At 40.2% G+C, this 21,535-nt stretch overlaps 1 protein-coding gene across 1 annotated transcript in view; it reads left to right on the top strand.

Moving 5' to 3' along the window:
* MTHFD1L (methylenetetrahydrofolate dehydrogenase (NADP+ dependent) 1 like) overlaps positions 1–20,111 on the top strand; it is a 144,716-nt gene extending 124,605 nt beyond the window's left edge. Inside the window, exons 26-27 of the mRNA XM_059469561.1 lie at positions 13,445–13,553; positions 17,198–20,111. Coding sequence (XP_059325544.1) covers positions 13,445–13,534 — 90 coding nt within the window. The 3' untranslated portion in view covers positions 13,535–13,553; positions 17,198–20,111. The remainder of the gene's footprint in view (positions 1–13,444; positions 13,554–17,197) is intronic.
* The last annotated feature ends 1,424 nt before the right edge of the window (positions 20,112–21,535 follow it).

Genomic DNA, 21,535 nt, shown 5'->3' with positions numbered 1-21,535 from the left:
CTCCCAGAAATTACTTTCTGGCCTGTGCTGGTTTTTTCAGTGTCTGCCAGGCTTTTCATCACCTTCCCCAGTAATCCCAGCAGGTCCACAAAAAAGTAAAGATCCTTATTTGTGTGACATTGCAGCCACTTCAGCTGGCTTGTTAAAACTCAAAAGTTATAACTGAAGGAGCATTGCAACCCTATTCACAAGAAAGAGAAACTTTTCAGTTGTGAAGGTCATCGCATATGTTAGGCATACATAACCCTGGTTACTTCTGCATTATAATCTGGATCCCACAAAAATTAAAATTCATGTAAAGTACCTTTTTCAGCTAAAATTTGAATTGGTGGGTGACTATCTAGACAGTAATCTTGAAAGGTAGAATGTTACAGAGACTGTTGTCCAGCTGCACATTAATATGTGACCATTCCCTTCTGAAAACAAAATACTGAACTGGGTTTTAAATATCAGCTTGCACACTGTATGACGTGTAGTATTTTGCATACTTGCTGACTTAAAATGTGTGTTTAGAGCTGATGATGTTATCAGAGCTCTGCTGTTATCCCTGAATCAATTTGGCAAAAGGTTCATATTCTTTAGCAACTTGACCACTTTCTTTCTCTTCATTTAATGAAAACTTCTCGGTTCATTCTTCACATAAACAGTTTTAAGACACTTGACATGTTACCATGTTTCTAATATTTGAAGTACTGAGAAAGCCAAGAATTTTTAAGTTGTCATGTTCATATAGAATTCGTATCTCCAAAGCCTTGAAGTCTAGAATTTGTAAATCCAAAGTCTTGTGAATTTCACAGACATGTATTTATACCTGTATTCTGTCCCTATGGTGTTATACATAATTTAAAGGTTATCTGAAGCTGTCTCCATAGCACCTGGAAACTAGTTTTTCTTTAAAAATATTTTCAGTCGGTGAAGAGATGCTGCCAGGCATTTATATTAATACTTCTATAAAAGAAGGAAATACTTTCTCACATGTGACTAAAATGTGGAAGTCATTAACACAGGAAAGCCATCGAGTCCAAGAATTTAACAGGACTTCTGAGAGGTTATAGCCATCAACATTATACAGGGTTGTAATTAGAACAAGCAAGTAATTTGGAAAAAATGCTAAGCACAGTGTTCAGGGATTCAGTTGGTCTTCATCTATCAGCTCCCAGGTGGACAGAGATTGCTTTGTCAACCTCCATAGTTTCAGCTTTTCTCCGTGCAGCATCTGGCACCAGCCCTTGCACAGGACACTCCTGGGACAGGAGCTTTTGCTGTGCCATGGGAGGGACACGCTCCCTGCCTGCCTTCTGGCTGCTCTGAGGTGTGCAGCTCCTGCAGCCATTGATCACTGCACAGCTTTCTGAGGCTGCATAGATCATTGATCACACTGCACAGCTTTCTGAGCCTGCATAGATCATTGATCACATGCACAGCTTTCTGAGCCTGCACAGTGGCCTGCTGCTCCGTGCCTGTAGGCAGCAAGGCTCCAGGAGCTTTTGTTACTAGGCTGAATCCAATGGGAAGGTGATGTCCACAAACAAATAAAGCAAAGTGGGTATAGACTCCCCTCCTTCTAGCTTTGACAGCTCTTTGTCATTCCTGCGTTTCAGCTGTGGCCAGGCACGTGCTCTGCGCTATCCTGCAGGGTCAGGCACAGTTGAGGCAAAGCAGCAGGAAAATGGAGAGGGAACATGCAGTGGTGCACAGGGAGCAGAGCAAAGCCTTTTCTGTTTGCACCAGAGAGAAACATCACACTGCTGGCACTGTGTGTGTCAGATTTGCTTTGTGTCTGAGACCCTGAATGAGCTGTGCTGACTGCAGAGCTCTGCTCCAGACTGTAGGAAAGAACATCAATGCCATTGTACTTGGCACCTGTGGAAAAGATGTGATGCAGAAAGTAGACACAGAAAATAAGCGCTCTGCAGGTAATCTGTCCAGAATGGGATCAAGGAATGCTTGTGACAGCACAGATAAACTCCCTCTGAGTTTGTGAAGCTCTTTGTCTCTTTAATTTTCTATGGAAAAAAGAAAAAAGCTTATTTTCTTGATAACTCACAGAAATAAAATCAACTTAAAAATAGCTTTACTGTCAGTATTTATTCTCACAGTCTGAGAAATGCAATGTGGAAGCAAAGATAAAGCAGTGTTTTCCTACAAATAAACAACAAGCAGTTTTCAAATGAGAATGACTGCATGAATTCCAGTTGCTGGAGGGGATGCTGCTGATGAGATTGCAGCTGCACTCAAGGGAGAGCGCTCTTGCTCACCAGCAGCCTCTGCTCAAGGCAGGTGCCCGGGCAGGTGGGTAGGAACACACTGCTGGGGCACTGCAGCTCTGCAGGTGAGTCTGGTGTGCCATCCTGGGGGATCTGTGTTCATGGGGTTGCCGGGAGGGAAGGAGGAAGGCTGGGCATTAGTGGCTGTGTTATGGGTTGTGTTCTTTATGCCTTGGCTGAGCAGCGGAGTTGTAAATGATTTCTTTGCCAAAAATGAAAGTTCATTACAGATTGGGCTTGTTTTGATTAGGAAGAGTTGAGAGGATATACCATAAGAGTAAATAAAGCTAATGGCTTTACCTGCTAGTTTGTTCACTTTGGCATTGAAGGGATTGAACCTTTCCATGATGGTGACACTTTTACAGTTTTTCTAGTGCTTGGAACGAAGCTCCCATAGACTGTACGAGATGTTTGTCAGAATAAAAAAACTATTGTGCTAACTTGTGTTGGGATGCAGAAATTCATTACCTTCCCTTTTCTTTTTTGTCCTTTCATATACTTCATTTGGGAAAAATACTGCCCACAAAACATCTGTTTGGGGGGTTGGTTTGCTTTTCAGACTGAAAAAATGTGTTTCCAAATAGAGTTGATTTTAATTAGATAGTTTAGCAACATTTTTGTTGCTTCTGTGAATATATTGTTATCCCTGGTTTTATTGCTGAAACAGGGGTTAGGGAAGTGACCTGCTGCAAGTTCATAGAGAACATATTGTGAGAAATTGAGAAAGTTGTGTAAAAATGCTGATACAGCATTCATTATGTAATAGAAGAAGATGTTGCATGCAGTGTTATTTTTGAATTTCAGTTATATGAGACTAAGATAAGAATCAGTTACCAATTTCAAGTTCCATTATCCTGGCAACACCTCAGCTCCTTTTGGCAAATCATTTAACCTTCTCTGCTTCCTAGCTAACAATTTAAACTCATGATCTTATTTTATTTATTTCCCAGATGTACTTGAAGTATTTCATTCATATGTGTAAGTACTTTTAGAAGAATTATATTTATAAATAAAAAATACATAAATCTTTATTATATTATGTAAGGATACATGTTTGTGGTATAAAGATTTTGCTCTCCATCAGATAACAAAATTTTATTTTATTTCCTTTGACAATTAAATGTCTTGACAGCTTGTTAACTCATGGTTAACAGAAAGTGAGCAGAAATTAGGGGTTTAGTATCTTCTTAGAGAATCTCTGAAAATCAGTACTGCTGTAAGAAAGTTATGTCCCACATTCATGGGTAGAATTTTTTCCTTTCTCCTTACAGCTATTAGTGCTGTTAAGATGGCTTACAAAAGAGCTGGCTCTTCTGAACACTTGAGTTCATCACAAATCAGTAACTTTCGGCCTTTTTCAAAGTATTTCTGTGTTCCTTCATTTTTCCAGGAGAAGTGTGAGCTCTAGCATAGGTTATTCAAGGCTTGCTTTTCTCAGCAGCCTTGTGAAGACTTCTTAAAATAGTGGTTTGATAGACTAGAGGAGGAAGATTGCTGATCTAAGTGACATCCTTATTTTTTTCTATTTTGTTCCTTGTCAAAGGGGACTGTAGTACATTCTGGCATGATTCTAGAGGACACACTATATTAAATAGTGTGTAATGCCAGAGGTCTGCATTGGAATTGTGACTCAGACTATCTGATTTATGTAGACAGTTTAACAATTTGGCATCCTTGTATCCATCCAAGCTGGATCCATTCTGATCTTCTGGGTTAGGAGCAAATAGAAAGGAAAAGCTTTTTAATTCCTCAGTGGAATCATTCCTAAGATGGAATGCATGGACCAAGCCTATCAAAACAATAGTTTGTCTGGAGAGCAAAGCTGTGTAGGGTTAGAAAGCCACATCCAGTGCTTCTTTGTCATTGTCTATTTCTTGTTTGCTTCAGTCTGTCATGAAATAGTGTGTGTTAAGTTTAATTTGTAAAGAGCAAATAATTTAGATTGTTTATCTAAATAACAAGTGACTTGAGAAAGTAAATATAGAAACTTGAACTAATGAGATTAGAGATGCTCACAAGTCAAGGTTGGTTCATGATGACAGTCCAGTGATAGTGACTGATGCTGTTGGTGCCCATCACACTTGGTTATTCTTTGGAGACAAGCTTCCCAGGCTCTCCTTTCTGACTCTTCCCGTGATACCTACAGACCAGAAAGCAGAACTGCACCTGTGAAGTGCACATGCTAGCTTTTATTGTTTCCCAGTCCTGAAAACTAGATTGTGTCTACCTAGCTGGGACCAGCAAAGTATAGTCACCTCCTCTACCACTTTTTTCCACTTCTGTTGTTTTGAGGTGATTTCCAAAAATCTAATACCCTTCGGTACCACAAAGGTCATCACTGGCACTTAGTTTAAATCCAGCAATGAGACCAAGCCAGTTTGGCAATTTAACAGTTAAAAAGAATTGATTTTAAGGAGTTTCTCATATACCTCTATGATCTTTAGAAGCAGTTTTTCCCATATATATACGCACACATATGCACACACACATGCACGTTATCTTTGCCTGAGATGGTATTTCCTAGTAAACTTTACTTACTCAGGAATCAGTGGGTCCATTTAATTGTAACCAAAAGGGCTAGTATGGCAGCAGTTTAATGTGCTTTTATTCATCACAGTTATAGAATCTTTTTTGGTTTTTCCACATTGTAGTTTGCCATGAAATGACTGCATGATGCTCCTCATGCTCTTCTGGTATGGTGTGCTGAGAAGGATAAAGTTTGTTGTGTGTTGAGTGCACACATTTGCTTCACATAATCTACTGCTGTCACCATCTCCAGTTTCTGGGCTGTAATTGAGGTTTTGTCAGAAGATTTTAACCAAAATGTCATAGTGATGATCAGCAGCACAAAGTGTGACTTGCTCCCGGAGTTTGCAGAACAGCACTTCTAAAGAAACCCTTGGTACAAAATAAACAGGTTTCAGAGGAAAGGAAGGGTGCCCAGTCCCTGAGCAAATACAAGGCAGCTGAGATGGGTCACCCAAGATCTCTTCCCTCCAAATACCACAAAACTTGCTCTGTTTTCAGCAGAAATGGAGCTGCTGGCAAAGTTTGGAGACCTCCTCTTTACCAGGAGACCCGAACTCTGAACAAAGCAGGAGAATTATTTACCCGTGAACATCAGGTGCTTTAAATTTAATAATAAATATTATTTAAAGCACTTGAGAAAAATGCCTTTATCCTCTAGATTTATTCCTTCAGAGGCCCACTTCCAGCACTGATATATTGGACACTTTTCAAGAATGGGAACAGCCCTGGGAGCATCTGACATCAGGATTGAGCTGCAGGGAAGGATTTCTCCTGAATGAGGAGGTGATTTTGTACAGGAGGCAGTGAGCAAGAGTCCTCTGCCAGGGATTCTGTCTAAAGCCCAAGGGGGAAAGGAAAATCAGGATGCAGGCTTTGGTCAAGGGAGCAATTACTTCTGGAAATGGATTTGAGTGGGCTGGGATGAAGGAAGTGTTTTGGAACAAGTCACCTGGAATTTGTAGTCTCCTTTTTTTCTCACTCCCTTCATTTACTTCATGAATAGCTTTTTTTTTTTCTGAGGGGTTGTTTGTTTAAGTTGGGTTTTGTAGCTTTCATTTTTGTAGTATTTTGTTTATCAATTATCCTGTGTAGGGCAGAATGCTCTGTGAAACATGGTGTGGATTGTATAGAATACAGTTCACTCAGCTAACACCATCTGATGTGCTACCTCAGTGAGGTGAATTTTTCAATTTAAATTTAGTACATTGTTTCCATTGTGCTGTTATAACGGGGACCATTTTCTTCTGCTTCAAGTGTGGTTTTATAAATTCTAAGATGAAAATAAGTTGAGAGAACAGTGCCAAGACGAACTGCAGTCATATATGTGAGTCATAAATATTTTACTTAATTGGGGAAATCGCTCATTCTGTTACAGATTACATCTATTCCTAAATATTTTATTTAACAGCTAGAAAAATGTCCTTTCTGGGTCTTTGGTCCTTCAGCACATCACTAACAGCAGCATTTGAGTTCCAGACTGACTCACCAAGAAATCCCTTGCTTCCTTTGGGATATGCACCCAAAGATCTCTCCAAAAGTTGTACTGGATAGATGTGGACTATTGTGCGAGTTTTGTTTATTCCCTGGGGTGCCCAGGAGGTCACTTTTGGGTTCAGATCATCTCCATTCAAGATGAGTAATTTGTTGGATCCTAGCAGGGCACAAGTTGCTTTTGCCTAACTTGAACACCTGGCAGCAAGGCCAATTCGGATTGTATAATCAATATTCAGTACTATTATAACTTCATCCAGATGCTGAGAGCAGAGGAGCAATGTCCAAACATTTTGTTGTTGTAAATCCTTTCACAAAAATCGAACAATTGCCAAGAATGTGTAAAACATCAAAGTAAGAGGCAATTATAATACGGTAATTGATGCCAGATGGACTTCTGCACCTGAGATCAGTCAGCATGCCAGTGAAAAAGAGACGTTTACTGCAAGAAACACTACAGCATATGTCAGGGTGGCATCAGCATCTTTTCAAACATTATTTTAACCATTTTGAAGGCTGCTAAAGTGTTGAGTTTCTTGCTGTGGTTGTTCTTAGACATTGCAGCGAGATCCTTTCCTGTTAAAGATTTCCTGAGAAGGAAATATGATCTTCGCTCTCCCTAACTCCTGTTGCCCTCATCAGGTTTGGCAAATTTTCATTAAAACTTAAAAGTAAACCATTATTTAAACAGTAACTAAAGATCATTGGTTAGCTGCTTTCAGAAATCCTTGTTATCTTCAGGCAATGAAAAACAATGAGATGATATTTTCTTAAACATTATGTAGCTATTAAAGTATTTTTTTAAAAAACATTGCCATTTCCAAAACTGAATTTATTAGTTTGTAAAGATTGATATTTTTTGAAGGAAGCACAAACTTGCCTCCACTATGCATCTGCTTTTCCTAATATGAGATTTGGAGGTTTGTTTGCTTTTAAGAGGTGGGGAAAGGTCACTTGAGTATCACTTCAGGCTTTGGTATGGTATCATTCCCCTCTGTAATATGTGGTGGGTGGGTGAGATGAAGACTATATTGTGCATTTTTTTGTTTTGGCCATTTTGTTCTGATGTTCTTGTAGTCATTGGGGGGCAGGAGGGGTGTGGAAATGCTGTTTTCTTAACTATTCTCTTTTGTTATTTTCATGACATTTTTTTTTCCATCATTCAAAACCTGAGCTACCTTTGAAGTGATGGAGCTCTGTAGACTGGAGGAATTTTCCAGTTCTGTGGAACAGACTTCAAGCTGATTCTGGGAATGCTTAGTGTATGCTGCCTAATTTTTCTGTGACCTTTTCACACCGAGTGCCTCAGTGTGCTGTAGGACAGTCCAGTTTGAAGATGAAATAAGTGAGTGCTCATTGGAGGCGTTTTCACAGTTGCATGCTTCAGAGTGCTGGAGCCCTACCCACGACCCTCATTGCATGGAAAGTCTCATGAAGTATTTCCAAGTATAGGTTTGAACTGGAGAGTGCAGGGACCGTGAGGGATCCAGTGAAGAGATCTGCACACCTCTGCAGCCATGCAGTGCAGTGAGGTGACTGTTAATCTCTCTCTCCTGCTCCATGGACTGCAGTTCCCCTGGTGCCAGCTCCCAGTGCGTGGCCAGCACCACACGTGCCAGTGGGAGCAATTGGCACTCAAAGCACAGCTAAGGGCAGGCAGGACTGGAGAGCTGGAAGGATTTCTTCAGAAAGTTATTCCATTCACCTTTGCATGCCCTGAGACTGGCAGATGCACTGAAGTTGAGCAAATTTCTGGTGGTGGATCTGTCTTCCGGGGCTCTAACTCACACTAGGAAACGTTATTGAAACCCTGAAGCGTAGCTCCTTCGTGCTGTGCCTCAGGATTCCAGCAAGTTCTGGCACGCTGACCATAATGCATACAGGTTTATAGCACTATTTATAAATCTCTTGAGTTTCCTCTTGTATTGTTTCTTGCTGAGGGAGTGTGGGATATGCAATTCATCCCATCAGATTTTATTGAGGAGTTATCCGCAGTCATGTGCATGCTGGATTCTCTTGAGAAACAACATCTGTTTTCTGCAGTATTTCAAGTTTGAAATGGTTGTGAGTTGTTACAGCTCATTTAATTAACAAAAGGATACAATTAAAAATGTGAATTACTTGTGTTTTTTGTCGAACACAATGTTAACTCCATAAGCCACAGAATAGGGAGGTTTCCTCTATAAGCTATTTTTTGATTTTTCAGTATTTTCTAATGAGTTGTTTGCCATACTTTACATAAGCACAGATTCCTCTGATTTTCTTTCTCTATTCCACAGAAACCATGTTATGCCTGTAAAACAGACACTTCTTGTCTTATAGGTGAAAAAGACACTGAACATGAGTTGGACGTGGTCCTTGGGACCATCTGTTTTGCAAATTGTGCCATTGAGCTAACCCTGTTAAGGCAACCTCAAGTTCTGCTGTGATCTTTTCATATAGATAAATGAAAAAATACAGATACATATATGGATGAATACACCTCAAAGGCAGGATGTGAAGCACTGATAGGCATATAGGTATGATTAAAAAAGAAAGCTAAGCAGCAGAGTTCCTTGTGGGACCACAACAACCCTGGTGAGCAGGGTCTTGGTGCTTGACTGTGTACAGCTGTTGGGTAGATCTCATGGCCAGCTCAAATTACAAGGCAACACACAATTGTAATTTAAATGAAACTTAGCTACTCTTCCAGTAACTTTGGATGCATTTGTGGAGAGGGTGTGGAGCAACACTTTCATTTGCCTTTCTTGAAAGTAACTGGCATTCTCCATTTGTAAGGAGGCTCATTATGGTATTTTTGTTCAGTCATGTAAGTAAACTTCTGGAGGATCATTAATGTCAAATATAACAGTAGCCTTCAGGCATTCTTAACTAAAATTCTATTTTATCTTCCACCAGCTGTGCATTTCCAGGAGTGTAAATGATCCTTAGGTTAAGCTGTCTGTAAGACTTACTGCTCTAAACACAGAGAGCCATAGTAACAAATAGCTCTGTATTTTCCACATCATCTTTCTGCAGTTGATTCACCTCTCATGGATGTGTGGACAGTTGCAGAGTTTGTAGAGAAAATGGTCTGCTCCTAGAAAGCTAGTTCCTATTAATTCCTAAATTATTTGTATAACTTTTTTTTTCCATGCATGAAACATTCATATGAATTGCATTAAGCCTTAAGGTACCAAGCTTATGCCTTAAATTTTCCTTCTCCCAGGAAAAGTGTGATAGTAGCAGTTTTATCCAAATTAAGTACTGATTATTTCAGCCATCTAAATCCAGTTTGTGATTTTCAGTGGATAAGGTTCATTGTCCAGTTCTTACCCTGTTCTTTTCTCACAGCCACGCTGTGCAATGTTGCATAGTTACCATTCTATAACCCAAATGTTGTTGCAATAGAGTGGAGAGAGTTTTGTTGCTCTCTGGGCAATATATAGAGGATGTATATTTTATGAGATGCTAAGCAAGTGCTGCATGACTATAAATTTCTGTGGGTTTTTCTCATGCTGTACATAGCTGCTAATAAAGTGATTTACGTTTTAAGCATATTTTCACTTTCCTTGTTCATTCTGCTTTTTTCAAGTTTGAAAACTGAAGTAATTTCAGTAATTGGTTATTTCAGGAAGAGAGGTGGAGGTAGTCTGCTGGGCACTGTGTACAGAAAGTGCTACAGCCAGGGGGTGTTTGGCTTTCTCTCTCCATGCACAAAAATCTGGGCTCTGGTAACTGAGGTCAGGGAGAGGGATCCCTCTGGATCATGCCTGCTGGAGTAAAGACCAGCTCACTTATTAATGCCTTCATTCAGCATCACAGAAAGGGGTCAGAGGGAAGAGGATCCTGAGCCTGCAGCCATGTGGAAAGCCAGTCAGGTGAAGCCTCTCTGCAGCCTTGCATCAGACTGAGCCCTCTTTTCTTTCCTGCCTTTGTGGTTGAAGGAGAGCAATGGAGGGCTGCAGAGGGAATAATCAGCAGTACCCTCCTCAGCCAGGCAGCCATCTCCTCCTACTGACCTTGAAGCAATGAAAAAGGGATAGATTCTTCTGCAGGTTACCTCTGTGTGTACAGATAATGAGAGCAGAGAGTAATGATCATAAATCTACATGGCTTTGCCTGTTTGAAAGTCTGGGCCATGGGAAAAATGACAGTACATAGTTTATTTTCATTCTGTAATTCACATAAGTATTTGTTCCAAAGTGTTCCTTCTGGAGCCGTTTTTTTTTGCCTTGTACTTCATTTTATGTAGCAGTGGTTTTAATTCAAATTAACCTATTCCCTTTTGTTGACTTCAGTTTTCAGTATGAGAATAGCTGTATTTCCCAAACCAGCAATAAACTGGTTTGATATTTGCATTTGTTTAAATGTAGTAACTTTTCATTAGTTGATACAGTACAGTTATACCGGTGTAGAACTATGCCTATGAAAGAAAAAAAAAAAAAAAACCCAAGTCCAAAATACGAAATAGATATGTAGGACTTTTATTTAATATTTCTTTTAGAAAACAAAAATAAATAAAACAAAAAACCCACCCCAACCACAAACTCCCTCCCACCCCCAAAAAAGGAAAACTCTTCTAAATTAGCCATGGTTTTTAAAAAACCCAACAAAAAAATAAAAGTAAAAATAAAAATTAAAAAAACCACCTTGGAATTGGGGAGTTTGCTTTCAGATGTTGAACTGCCATACACAAAGTAACCAGAAAGTTGTCTTTGGCAATTTGTTCATTCCCCTCCCAGCGAGATGAATTTCATTAAGGCAGTTCCTTATAAAACATTAACTCAGAAACTGGAAGGAATCTGAGACAGAAAATAATTAAGTAACCCTAATGATGTAGTAGTCCAACTACCGTGGCCAATGGATAAAGAATAGCAGCAAGGTGTTTTAGTACTTAGCTAAGATGCCAGGGTAGTGTCAGCCAATAAATGATGTCATGCAGTCAGAGGCAGGGTTTTGTCAACACAAACTGACAGTTTTGTCTTTTAATCCTACTATGTACGATAACAAAATATCAGGAAGAACTATATTTAAAAACAGAGGAAATGTACTGAGCCACTAGAAGAGCTTGTTGCATTGTTTTCCCTCTGAGCGAGATCTCAAGTGAGATGATGGCTGTGCCAGTACTGAGCCTTTCCCCCTCCCCAGCACGGGATTAACCTCTGAAATGGCAGCAGCATTTCCTCTCTGGAGCAAATGGGACTGTGCTGGGGAGGTTTTACATTTTGCTTGTATTCCCATGATGGAATCACTGCGTGAGTGTTGGGAGCAAGGCTGAAGCATTAGGGAGATGCTGACCCCTCAGTGAGAATGCAGCACTTGGGGTTGACAGGATGAAACACAGTCTGACCCAGAGCGTGGGGGGGCCTGCAAGTCTGGCACTCTGGAGCAGCTAGGATGGTGGTCATAAGTTTTTCCTCTTTGGAATTATGCCAATTATGCTGTTAGGGCTTGCCTTTGGCCAGAGCAAACACTGTAGCTGAGCTGTGCTTGTTGGGGAATTAGGGAGGATAGAGGGAGGAGTTGCCTGGCTTTGGCTCTTTGCTGGAGAGCGGGAGGTGATGGCTGGCCACAGTGTACTCTGGCTGCTCCCCCAGCACAGCCTGGGGCCTGGAGGTGATCTGGTCATGTGGTAAGCACATTTAGTTCATCAGCCAACCAGCCCTGGCCACAAAAACATGTACTGACATCAGTTCAGTGTGTTGAACAAGGTTGGTTGCAGTAAGACGAGTGCCAGAGCCAGCTCCAAGGCAGAAGCATTCAAGGGGTTCCCAGGGTGAAACTTCCAGCAAGCTGTTTCAGCTCACTCATGAAGACATACCCTAATCTGACCCTTTGTGTAGGGTATTGTGTTTGGAGTGTTTCTGGTACTTAGGTCTGTGTAATTTTTTTCCTACACAGCCATGTTTTAAGGTTACCTCCTGTGGTCAGGTTAACCATCAGTTTTCATGAACTCTGCTGACTTGCCCTGGTGAAAAGTTTGTTCCTCAAAATCTAGTAAATAAGTTTTAATGCTTAAAGACTCTCAGCCAACAGTCAAGCAAAGTTGAATTCCAAGTTTGTTTTGAGAGATTGTAAGGTCTTTCATCAATTTAGGTATTAATATAGGGCCTATTATAGCAGGGGCATTCTCCACTTTGTCCACTTATGAGGTTAAGATATCAAAAGGGTTTAAGGAGTCATTAAGCCCAAATGCTGTTTTTAGAGTTCCTTGAATTAGTGGAAAGATAGCGAGATATTCAGGGTGTGAATCCAAAATTAACCAAGTTGATCCAAACTTGGTCCTGTTTTAAGGCACAGACTTTACAACTCCAGTGGGGGGGCACTAGGAGTAGGGACGCCCTTCCTGGCTTAAGGGACTGAAACAGGAGAAAATGAGGCAGATCAAAAACCAGCATTATTCTGCCAAACCTGCTCTCCAGACATCTCCTTTGCAAGGGAGAAGTGAAGAATCCTGAGGCAAGGAGTTGGGAACTGGGGGAACCTCTGATTTAAAGGGACTTAAACTGTTGTGGGGCACTTCGAGATTTCAATGTCAGTCATGTGCCTTTAATTGCTGCTAAAAATGCCAATTTCAAATAATAGTATAAATAGCCTGAGTAGAGCTGTAGCTAACTGTGTAATTTAATTCCATGAAACTAGTGACATGTTTAAAAGTATGCAGATGCTAGTGTCTTATGCTAGATCAGGATCTTAATTATGCATAGTTTGAGATAATTGGGTTGCTTTAGCTTAGTATCTCAACCTCTTAATTCTAACTACTAAATTAGGATTCAGCTGTAATTCCTGTATGTTTAGTAGAACTATTTCAATTTGCTCCTGACATTAGGTAAGTGTTGTGATTAATTCTGCTTCTGTATTCTGGTTTTCTGTGGGAGAGGTCTGAGTTTAACACGTTCATATCACCAGGTAAAGTCAGACAATTACATCTTTGCCCTTTGCTGTGATTTTTTTTCTCTTTCTTGTCTTTTAGAAGCTCATACTTAAAAATTCATCAAAAAAGTATCAAGTTTGACATTTTTAACAGAAACAAAAAATGTGGTACAGATTGCATCTGTGGTCGAGCCTGTGTTGAACAATCCAACCTTTCTCTTAATCTAAGGTTTACATGCAAGGGCAGACTGATTATCTGCTTCCAGGTGCAGGAGTATAACTGAATGTCATTGTTTCCACAGATGAGCACCATGCCAGGACTGCCCACAAGGCCGTGCTTCTATGACATTGACCTTGACCCCATCACAGAGCAAGTGAAAGGATTGTTTTGAGAGTGACATCCAAATTCAGGTCAGTCAACAGCCTTTATTTTCCTGTTCCAGCTTGAGGGAGGATGTTTGTGCCTAGCATGTGTGTAAGAAAGGTTGTCAGGAGTTTATCTAGGCTCTAATTTCAGTAAGGATTTCAGACACTTTGGGGGTGTATTTCATAATGTGTAATTTATCACATGGGTATCTCATTTGCTGAATGGTGACTGGCACTTTGCTGTTGTGCCTTTTGGATTTCCTGGCACTGTCAGTTTGGCACAGGAGGAGCCAGCTCTGCAACTGTTCTGCTGTTGGCTATGGAAAAAGGCAGTCTGAAGAAACCATGTCATCTTACTCACCTCAAAAGAAATACTCCTTGATACTGCACTCACGTGGCAGCGTGTGTCTGTCATTACCTAGGTATCAAGGAAGATATTTCTCAGTTTGTTCATGAGCTCTGCTTTGTTTGTTCATGTTTTGTTTTCATAGCTGTTATCATCTCTCTCAAATGGAAATAAGCATTTCAGGAACACAAAGCTCTCCTCTTAGCCTGTTTTTCATGCTGGATTCTCTCCCTTTTCCTCGAAGGTTGCAGTTCCCCCACCACCTCCTCCCTTTCCCTAAGTACTTAATCTTCTTGGTGTCCTGCTTTAATTTTGTGCAGCACATGTTCCTCACTTAAAAATACAAGATGTTATGAAAATATTTCATGCTCCTCCACTTTAACCTTTTAACATAATAAGTGGAGTAAGAGAGAATGTAACCCTGACTGAAACAAACCATGTGTGCCTGTCATGGGATTCTCTCCTTTCATCACTTAGCTCTCTCCCCCAATAGATTGGTCTGGAGAGCAAAAGGGTTTTTCTTTTTTAAGACAGAGCAACACTATTACTATGAGCTAATAGGACTATGATGGGACCCCAGATCAGCCACAGCTTTGAGGTGAATGTGCCCAGGTGCTTCAGCCCTGCTTTAGCAGTCCTTTTTTACTGTGGACTGAGAGAAAGGGATTTCATTTTCTATTTCCGGGTTAGATGGATCGTTTGGAGGAGGGGAGAGGCTTGCACAGCCCAACCAGACCAAGTGAACTGTTCACTTGCCCACACATTCACGTGAATGCCACAATATTCATGAGAATAAGAGATTCTGAGAGCAGATTCCACCAGTTTGTGTGTGTGCCAGTCAAGACAAGTAAAAAGCACCTACCTTGAAAGGTAACCTGCATGCACAGGTAATTGGCTGTATGCAAACCAGCCCTGACTGTTCTGTGGCTGGGTGGTGCTGCACATACCACTCCTTGGCACATATCCAATTTTTGTTACTGATACACATGATATGTCTGGCAGCTTCATGCATACATATTGATTCATCATGTGTCAGCCATGTAATTGCTTCTGAATCATTTGGAGTGACTGTAGAATCCTAATATAAAATCTATATGCAGATTCACATGGCCTGCTTAATTGGGTGTTTACTGCCTAGTCTTACACAAATCCATCCATACCACGGACTGATGAGTTTGGAAGAACAACAGTAATTAAGCAGACAAAATACTCCATTCCAACTGTGAAGGCCTTTCATTGGAATCTGTGCATGAAATGAAAATGTTAAACTTAGCTTTTAGTCAGTGATGGTGTTTTGTCAGATATAAAAAGAAATGCTAATGAAGTCACAAAAACATAATAGGTAGGAAATAACATATATAGCCAACTGTTAAAAAATTATTTTAATTTCATTGCAGAGGTATTGGTATTGTTGGCATCTGACAGATGAACGATTCATTATGTTTAAGCCTTTTAAATAAAATCCAGCTTAACTATATATATATATATATTTCACCAATATAGGCACATGCTCACCTGTCTTCCTACCTTTAACAATCTAAATAAATACCTTGTGAGTATGGTAATACTCAGTGAGCGCCACACAAGGTAGTCAAGTGTTCATTAGCTCTAGAATTCATCTGGTTCATGTGCTAGATTTGTACATTGCTAATTTTGGAAGAAGAGGGAAATAATATTCCTATGTAGTCTTTACTCCCAACTTTCTGTGGAGAAGTTTAGTAGTATCCTTCACATACACACTGAAGTGAACCCACGCTGTAGGTGATATTAGGCTTTTGAGGTCTTTGTGGGTTTGTTTCTGTGATGGCAAATCAAGGGGGTTTTTTTCATTTCATTTGAATTCTTCAGCATTTTAGTGTATGATGTGCTATTACTAATAATATAGTGTTTTGCCAGGTCATTAGGGCTGATTCAGATCTTTAAGACATTTTAATTGGAAAATATTTAGAAATTTGTGGAAGAGCTGCAGATATTTCATTATAAACATGCCTGTAGAGCTGAGAACAGTTGTTTTAGTGTGCAGTTAATATCCTCCTCTGCAATGCTTATCTTCAGACCTGTGAAGGAGATACAGGCAGAAGTTCCTGCTTCTCAGGATGCTGTGTAAGGCTCTGGCTGAGCTAAAACACAGGGTGTCATTTGCCACTCTGATTTTTCTCTACCACTTCACACCAGTCATTTGAACATGCTCTAAAAAGTCATAGAAGCAAAAACCTTATCATAAAAGTCAACTCTGTTTTTCCTCTGTTGACAAATAGCCAATACATGGGTAGACAATATTGCAGTCTCTCTGTAGGAGCAACGTGATCTATCAAAAAAATGAAACATTAATATACAGAAATGAACCCAAAGGAATCTGGCTAGTCCTTTGTCACTGGCCAATGTCCTATTTAAATTATACTGCCAACTCATACATTAAGAAAGTTGAAATTGTTCCCTTAGGAGGTGTCTGTAGAGAGCACCAGTCAGAGTAAGACTTTGCTGGAGACAAATCTCCCAATAGGAAGGAATTTTAAAAAAAAGTAATATTTTCTTAGTGAGGGGAAGTCCCAAACTGGACCTACATAAGTAAAGTCTTTTAAGGACCCTTGTGAGTACTAAGGATCCCTCTAATTTAATCTGTGGCAGTAGGTGCCTGCTTTTACTGTGCAGGCTTTGAGTATCTGGGTTGACGGCAGCAGGGGGAAATTGTTCTCCTCAGTTGGTTGTGACTTCATAAGGCTGCCACTGCCCACAGTGGCTGATGTATTCTCACACTCTTCTCTTCAACACTGGCACAGCATCAGAATTATTATAATAAACAGCCTGGATACTTTGAGCTTTTCTGAACTTGAGAGGAGTCGGGGCTCTGCCTGTGAGCATCTTCACGGCCATAAAGAAGTCCATAAAGAGAGAGGAGACCAAAACTGGTGTTCTAAAATTGCAAACTATTTGTTAGATGTTTTCATCTTAATTTATTCAAATACAAATAGAAAGTGCTTTAAGACCTTTCCCTTACATCCATTAAACTGAGCCTATGGACAAAAAAACTACTTCCTTTAGTCTCATTCCACAGTATTAGCTTTCAGTCAGCAACAATTACTACAGTAATGTGCACTCTGAAGTCTGTATCATGCTGGAGCACAAGTACAAATTTTTTGTTTCTCACCTAATAGGGCTGCACAGATAATAAATAGGAGGTGCATATGGCATAATTATACATTTTTTCTTATTGTGGTTAAGGCAAAAATATCCCATTTCACTGAAGCACTCATTTTAGAATGTGAGGCCTTTTTTTTTTTCCTTTAAAGAAAGCAAAGATATCTTGTTTCAATGTATAAATTTCTTATCTTTGTCATTTCAGAAGCCTGAAAATTAAGAACTCCAACTTTCCTGTTTCCTGCAAGTAGGAGACAAAAAATGAATCTGAAATATTCCTGTTATGTGTCTCTGGAGCAATGTCAAGATAGACCAAAGAGCAAAAGTTTACTCTTTCTTCAAACTAGTTTTCATCATAAAATATAGCTGTATGGTTAAAAAAAAAAAAAAAAAAAACCAAAAAAAAAAAAAAAACCAAAAAAAAAAAAAAAAAAAAAAACAAAAAAAAAACATGGCAAGCTAAAGTTTTTCTCTCTGTAATGCAGGAAGCTCTCTTCTAGGGCTTACGCTTGTTTGTGGATAAAATGACATTGAAAAAGAGCAGTTTTTCAACTCAGAGTTTTGTCTTTTCTCAGAGGAGTGTACATAAGTATTTCCTTTATCTTGGCTATCTACTAAAAACTTGCATAAACATGATTATGCTGTGTGACCAAGCCTATTTCTCTCTGAAAAGTACACTTTTGCTCCTGGCATTCAAGAGCTGAAACTACACACAGATTGACTGCACATTTTTGAGTTATCATCAAGCGTTGCTCTGGATGCGTTTGGGCAACAGCCAAGCTTCAAGCAAGGAAGATATTAAGCAGAGAAAGAACAGAGCATGTATTTTGTAAAAAGTTTTTAATGTATAATTTGTTTCCTTGTTGGGCAAAGATCTTTTGAAACACTTAAGCCGTGGCTGTCTTGTATCCATAGGTCTGTCTTTATCCGAAGCGTGTGTTACAGGCCGTCCAGCTGATTATGTGCTTGTTGTGGTGAAGCTGGTTGCTCAGACAGGGCACTGCTCCTTCTGAAGCGCTGTTTTGCTCCTGTTCATGGCTAATGAAGCCTCCTGCTGTGCTGGCTCCCGACCTAGAGTTCTTCCCTGGCAGTACACAACGGCCCAGAAACAACAGAGGAACGTCCATCAAGCGGGGATGCAGACAGGGCACAGCTTTTTTTTCTGCTTCATTTTGCAGGTTTTAACGGCCACACTTGTACAAGTGGAGAGTATTTCCATTTGAAGGGGCATTCAAACAAGTTGAATTACGGACCCTGTGCTTTCATTTGTCTCAGTAACTTTACTTTCCTGGTTTTTCCTAAAACTTGTAGCAAAACAAGCCTTAGGCACAGGATACTGCATTGAACTTTCCAAACTGCTACTCCTCAGGAAACTCTCGCTGACTGACTGTTGGTTCCTTCAATAACAAAAAATGGAACAGAACAATAGGGTGAATCGAGACAATAGGCCATTGTTTTTTTAGGTAAAAAGCGGTGAAATAATGATGAGAGAGTTTATTTTCCTGATGACGTTTTCCATCCTGTCGCTTTGCTCTGCTTACGCACATCTGCATGTTATGGGCTTTTGCAGTGTAGCCTTGGTTCCCTTCTACAGAGCCACATTTGGAGACTTAATTATCTCAGGAACTCTGTAGTAATTGAGGGGTTTGTTTTGGTTCTTAAAATCATGCTTCGTTATTTATAAACTCAAAACTATAATTATGGACAGTAGAGCAAACTGGGGACAATTAATTGTCTGTGCCTTCCCTGGAGTAGCACGGAAATGTCTGCTGACTGCATTTCAGTGCTATTCATAGCATGGTCCTCGAGCACCACGGGGATTGCTGTGAAGATAAGTGTAAAAACTAGAGCAATTTAATATTTTATCCTTACTAGACGATAGAGCTCATAACAGCCTAGATTATGGATGCTTTAATTACACTGGGGCATGACAAACATGGTAAGTAGAAAGCAGATTCAAGCTCTCAGAGCTGCTGGGAAGAGACATTTCTTATATTTTCTATTAAATTGTGCCACAAAATACAACTCAATGTTATTCATACACACAATAGTGTTGTAAATTGGTCTTGCACACAGTCATCTATCTAGCCAAGAAATAGCCAAAGAGTTTTGGAAGAAAATAAGTGTGGTTTCAAGAAATAGTTTTCCTAGTAGCTTCCTTACAGGAAAAATAAACAAGGTTTTCTCTCCATTTTGTCCAGAGAAATTCAGAAAATACATAATTGTGGCCTTTCTTGGAGTCACTGTGGTTCCCCTGCAGGTGCACTGGAATTGTCCCCATGCAGTGTGGGATACTAAATGTGGCACTGTCTGATTGCCTGTGAAGCTTCCGTATGGATGTGGATGTTTGAGCAACAAGTCTTATAAGTCATCTCAAGCTGCTGTTTGATACTTTCTATAGTGTCTCCATCTCGTCCCTTCAAGCTGCACATGCTGGGACCATTTATCTGACCCAGCAGTTTCTCCCTAAAACACCATTCCAGCTCATTCAGTTGAGAGTTTGCAAACATCCTGTAATTTTTCTACTGTCATGTGCACAGGATTTGTTATATTGTTTAGATAGCTTCAGTAATTCAAGAAAGCTGAAATGGCCACTTTTGTCATAGCTTTTCCCCCACCCCATCTAGTTAACTATCTCTAAAATCTCTCATGCTATTGCATTTTTGGTCCTTTGATCCAAAGGGACTGAGCTATTGGCCACCAGCTGAGCCACTTCCTCCAGGAGAGTTTAACATGAAAACTTTTTAAGATCAGTCTTATTGGTATGTGTGTCACTTGTTACATGGATGTGACTGTGGGACATCCTTTGTTTTTTGCATCTACTCTGAGCAACATTGTCACATGGCAGAACCAGAGATTTATAAGGCAGCTTGCCAAGCTTAGCCCTGCATTGCTGAAGTGTGTTTAGCACCATGCAGTTGTTTATTGTCAGATCTGCTTTCTGTAGTGACTGAATACTTTGCTATTGCTACTGCTGAACTAATTCTGCAATGACATTGAAACACTTCAGAATACATGCAACAGGTTTCTTCATTTGTAATGTGAAATTCAAGCTTCCAGAATTTCAGTTGCTATGAACATGAAAATAAAGTCTGTGTGCTAACGTTTAGTTTGCACAAGTGGTGCCTGTCTGAATTCATTAATAAATACATCATCCATTATTTAATATTGTTCTCTGTCTATGATCTTGTCTACTTAAATAGTGACTTTCCTTTTTTTTAATTCCTCCTAAGCCATTTAGTCTTCTCATGTCTGTGTCTCCAGCTAAACACAGCTATGCCAAGGAGAGGAGCTCAGCCAGATGTGGGCAAAGCATGGGACTCTTGCTACAGGGTCATACATGGGTTCTTCTCCATCAGTACAGTCCTTTTGAAGTTGGTTTGTGCTTGGGGAAGGACACACTAGGCTAACATCCTGTCCTGGTCCCAAAATAATCTTGCTGCTGCCTTTGGTCCTTGTTGTGAAGGGCTGGGTAAGATGCAAGGGCCGGTTGGACACTTTTCACTTCTCAGTTATCAGCTGGATTTGTGTGGTGTCAGGTACAGGAATATTACCTGTGGGCTTCTCAAGGTAGGATTCAAACACAAGGGATGCAAAAGCTTCAGGAATTATGGATGCTAAATCATTAGGCCATAACAGAGCAGAAAACATCCTGGGAGCACACATTAATAAAATGGGGAAGGTGGGGGAAGAAGTCAAACATTGTAGGCACATAGTGGACAGGGCTCCTGTTTTCTAAATAGCTACATGGAGTCCTAGCCATGTGGTTTGCATTAGTACTGGGTTTTTAACATGCTTCTCATAGCTAGATTTCCAAGCAGCTTCTCTGCAGTGTTTCAGCCAGGACCTTACCCATATGGAAGAGGTCTCAAGCACTGAGTTTGTTCTTGGTGGCCCATGGGTCTGCCCTGCTGACAGCCACCCAATCAGCCAGGGGTGAGTGTGGGAGGCATGTGCAAACTCTCCCCTCCATATAATTACTAGGGTGTTGAGGGAGGGTGTTCCCCCTTTAAACATGCAGGTTTTCATAGAATTTTCTTTGGAGAAAATATTTTAGAGAAAAATGTTAAGGCCAAGATATGACCCCCTTCTTGAGAGGGTTGGAATGGAAACACTGAAAGCTCCTTCATGCATTTGTCCTGAGAACAGGACTGCTGTGCTATACATGTTACCATTCACCATGGAGTTAAGGCCAGAGTGTTTACGTAAAGTAAGTTAAATTCAAATATTTTCACAAGTGTGGTCATAATAATAGTTCCCTACTCCATGTGGTTGAGTGTAATGTATTACATACACACAAGCATGAGCAATTTGTGCATGCAGCTTTTATGCAAAATCCTCAATATTTGCTTCCCCGGTAAAATTTTTAACTTAAACCTTTTGAGTAATGATTGGGAGGAGCTAACTGCTACATATCAACATAGGCTCAGCTGGGCAAGACCTTGACAAACCTTTTTAAATCAACCCTGCGCTGGACCTGATCTCCAGGTCCCTTCCAAGGTAAATTGTTCTATGCTCCTATGAGCTGAGATGTTAGCAGAAA

This window comes from Ammospiza nelsoni, chromosome 3 (assembly GCF_027579445.1).
Source record: "Ammospiza nelsoni isolate bAmmNel1 chromosome 3, bAmmNel1.pri, whole genome shotgun sequence".
In the NCBI taxonomy this organism is placed as follows: Eukaryota; Metazoa; Chordata; class Aves; order Passeriformes; family Passerellidae; genus Ammospiza; species Ammospiza nelsoni.
Note: the sequence above shows the minus strand (reverse complement) of the source record. Positions and strands in the feature narration are given on the sequence as shown.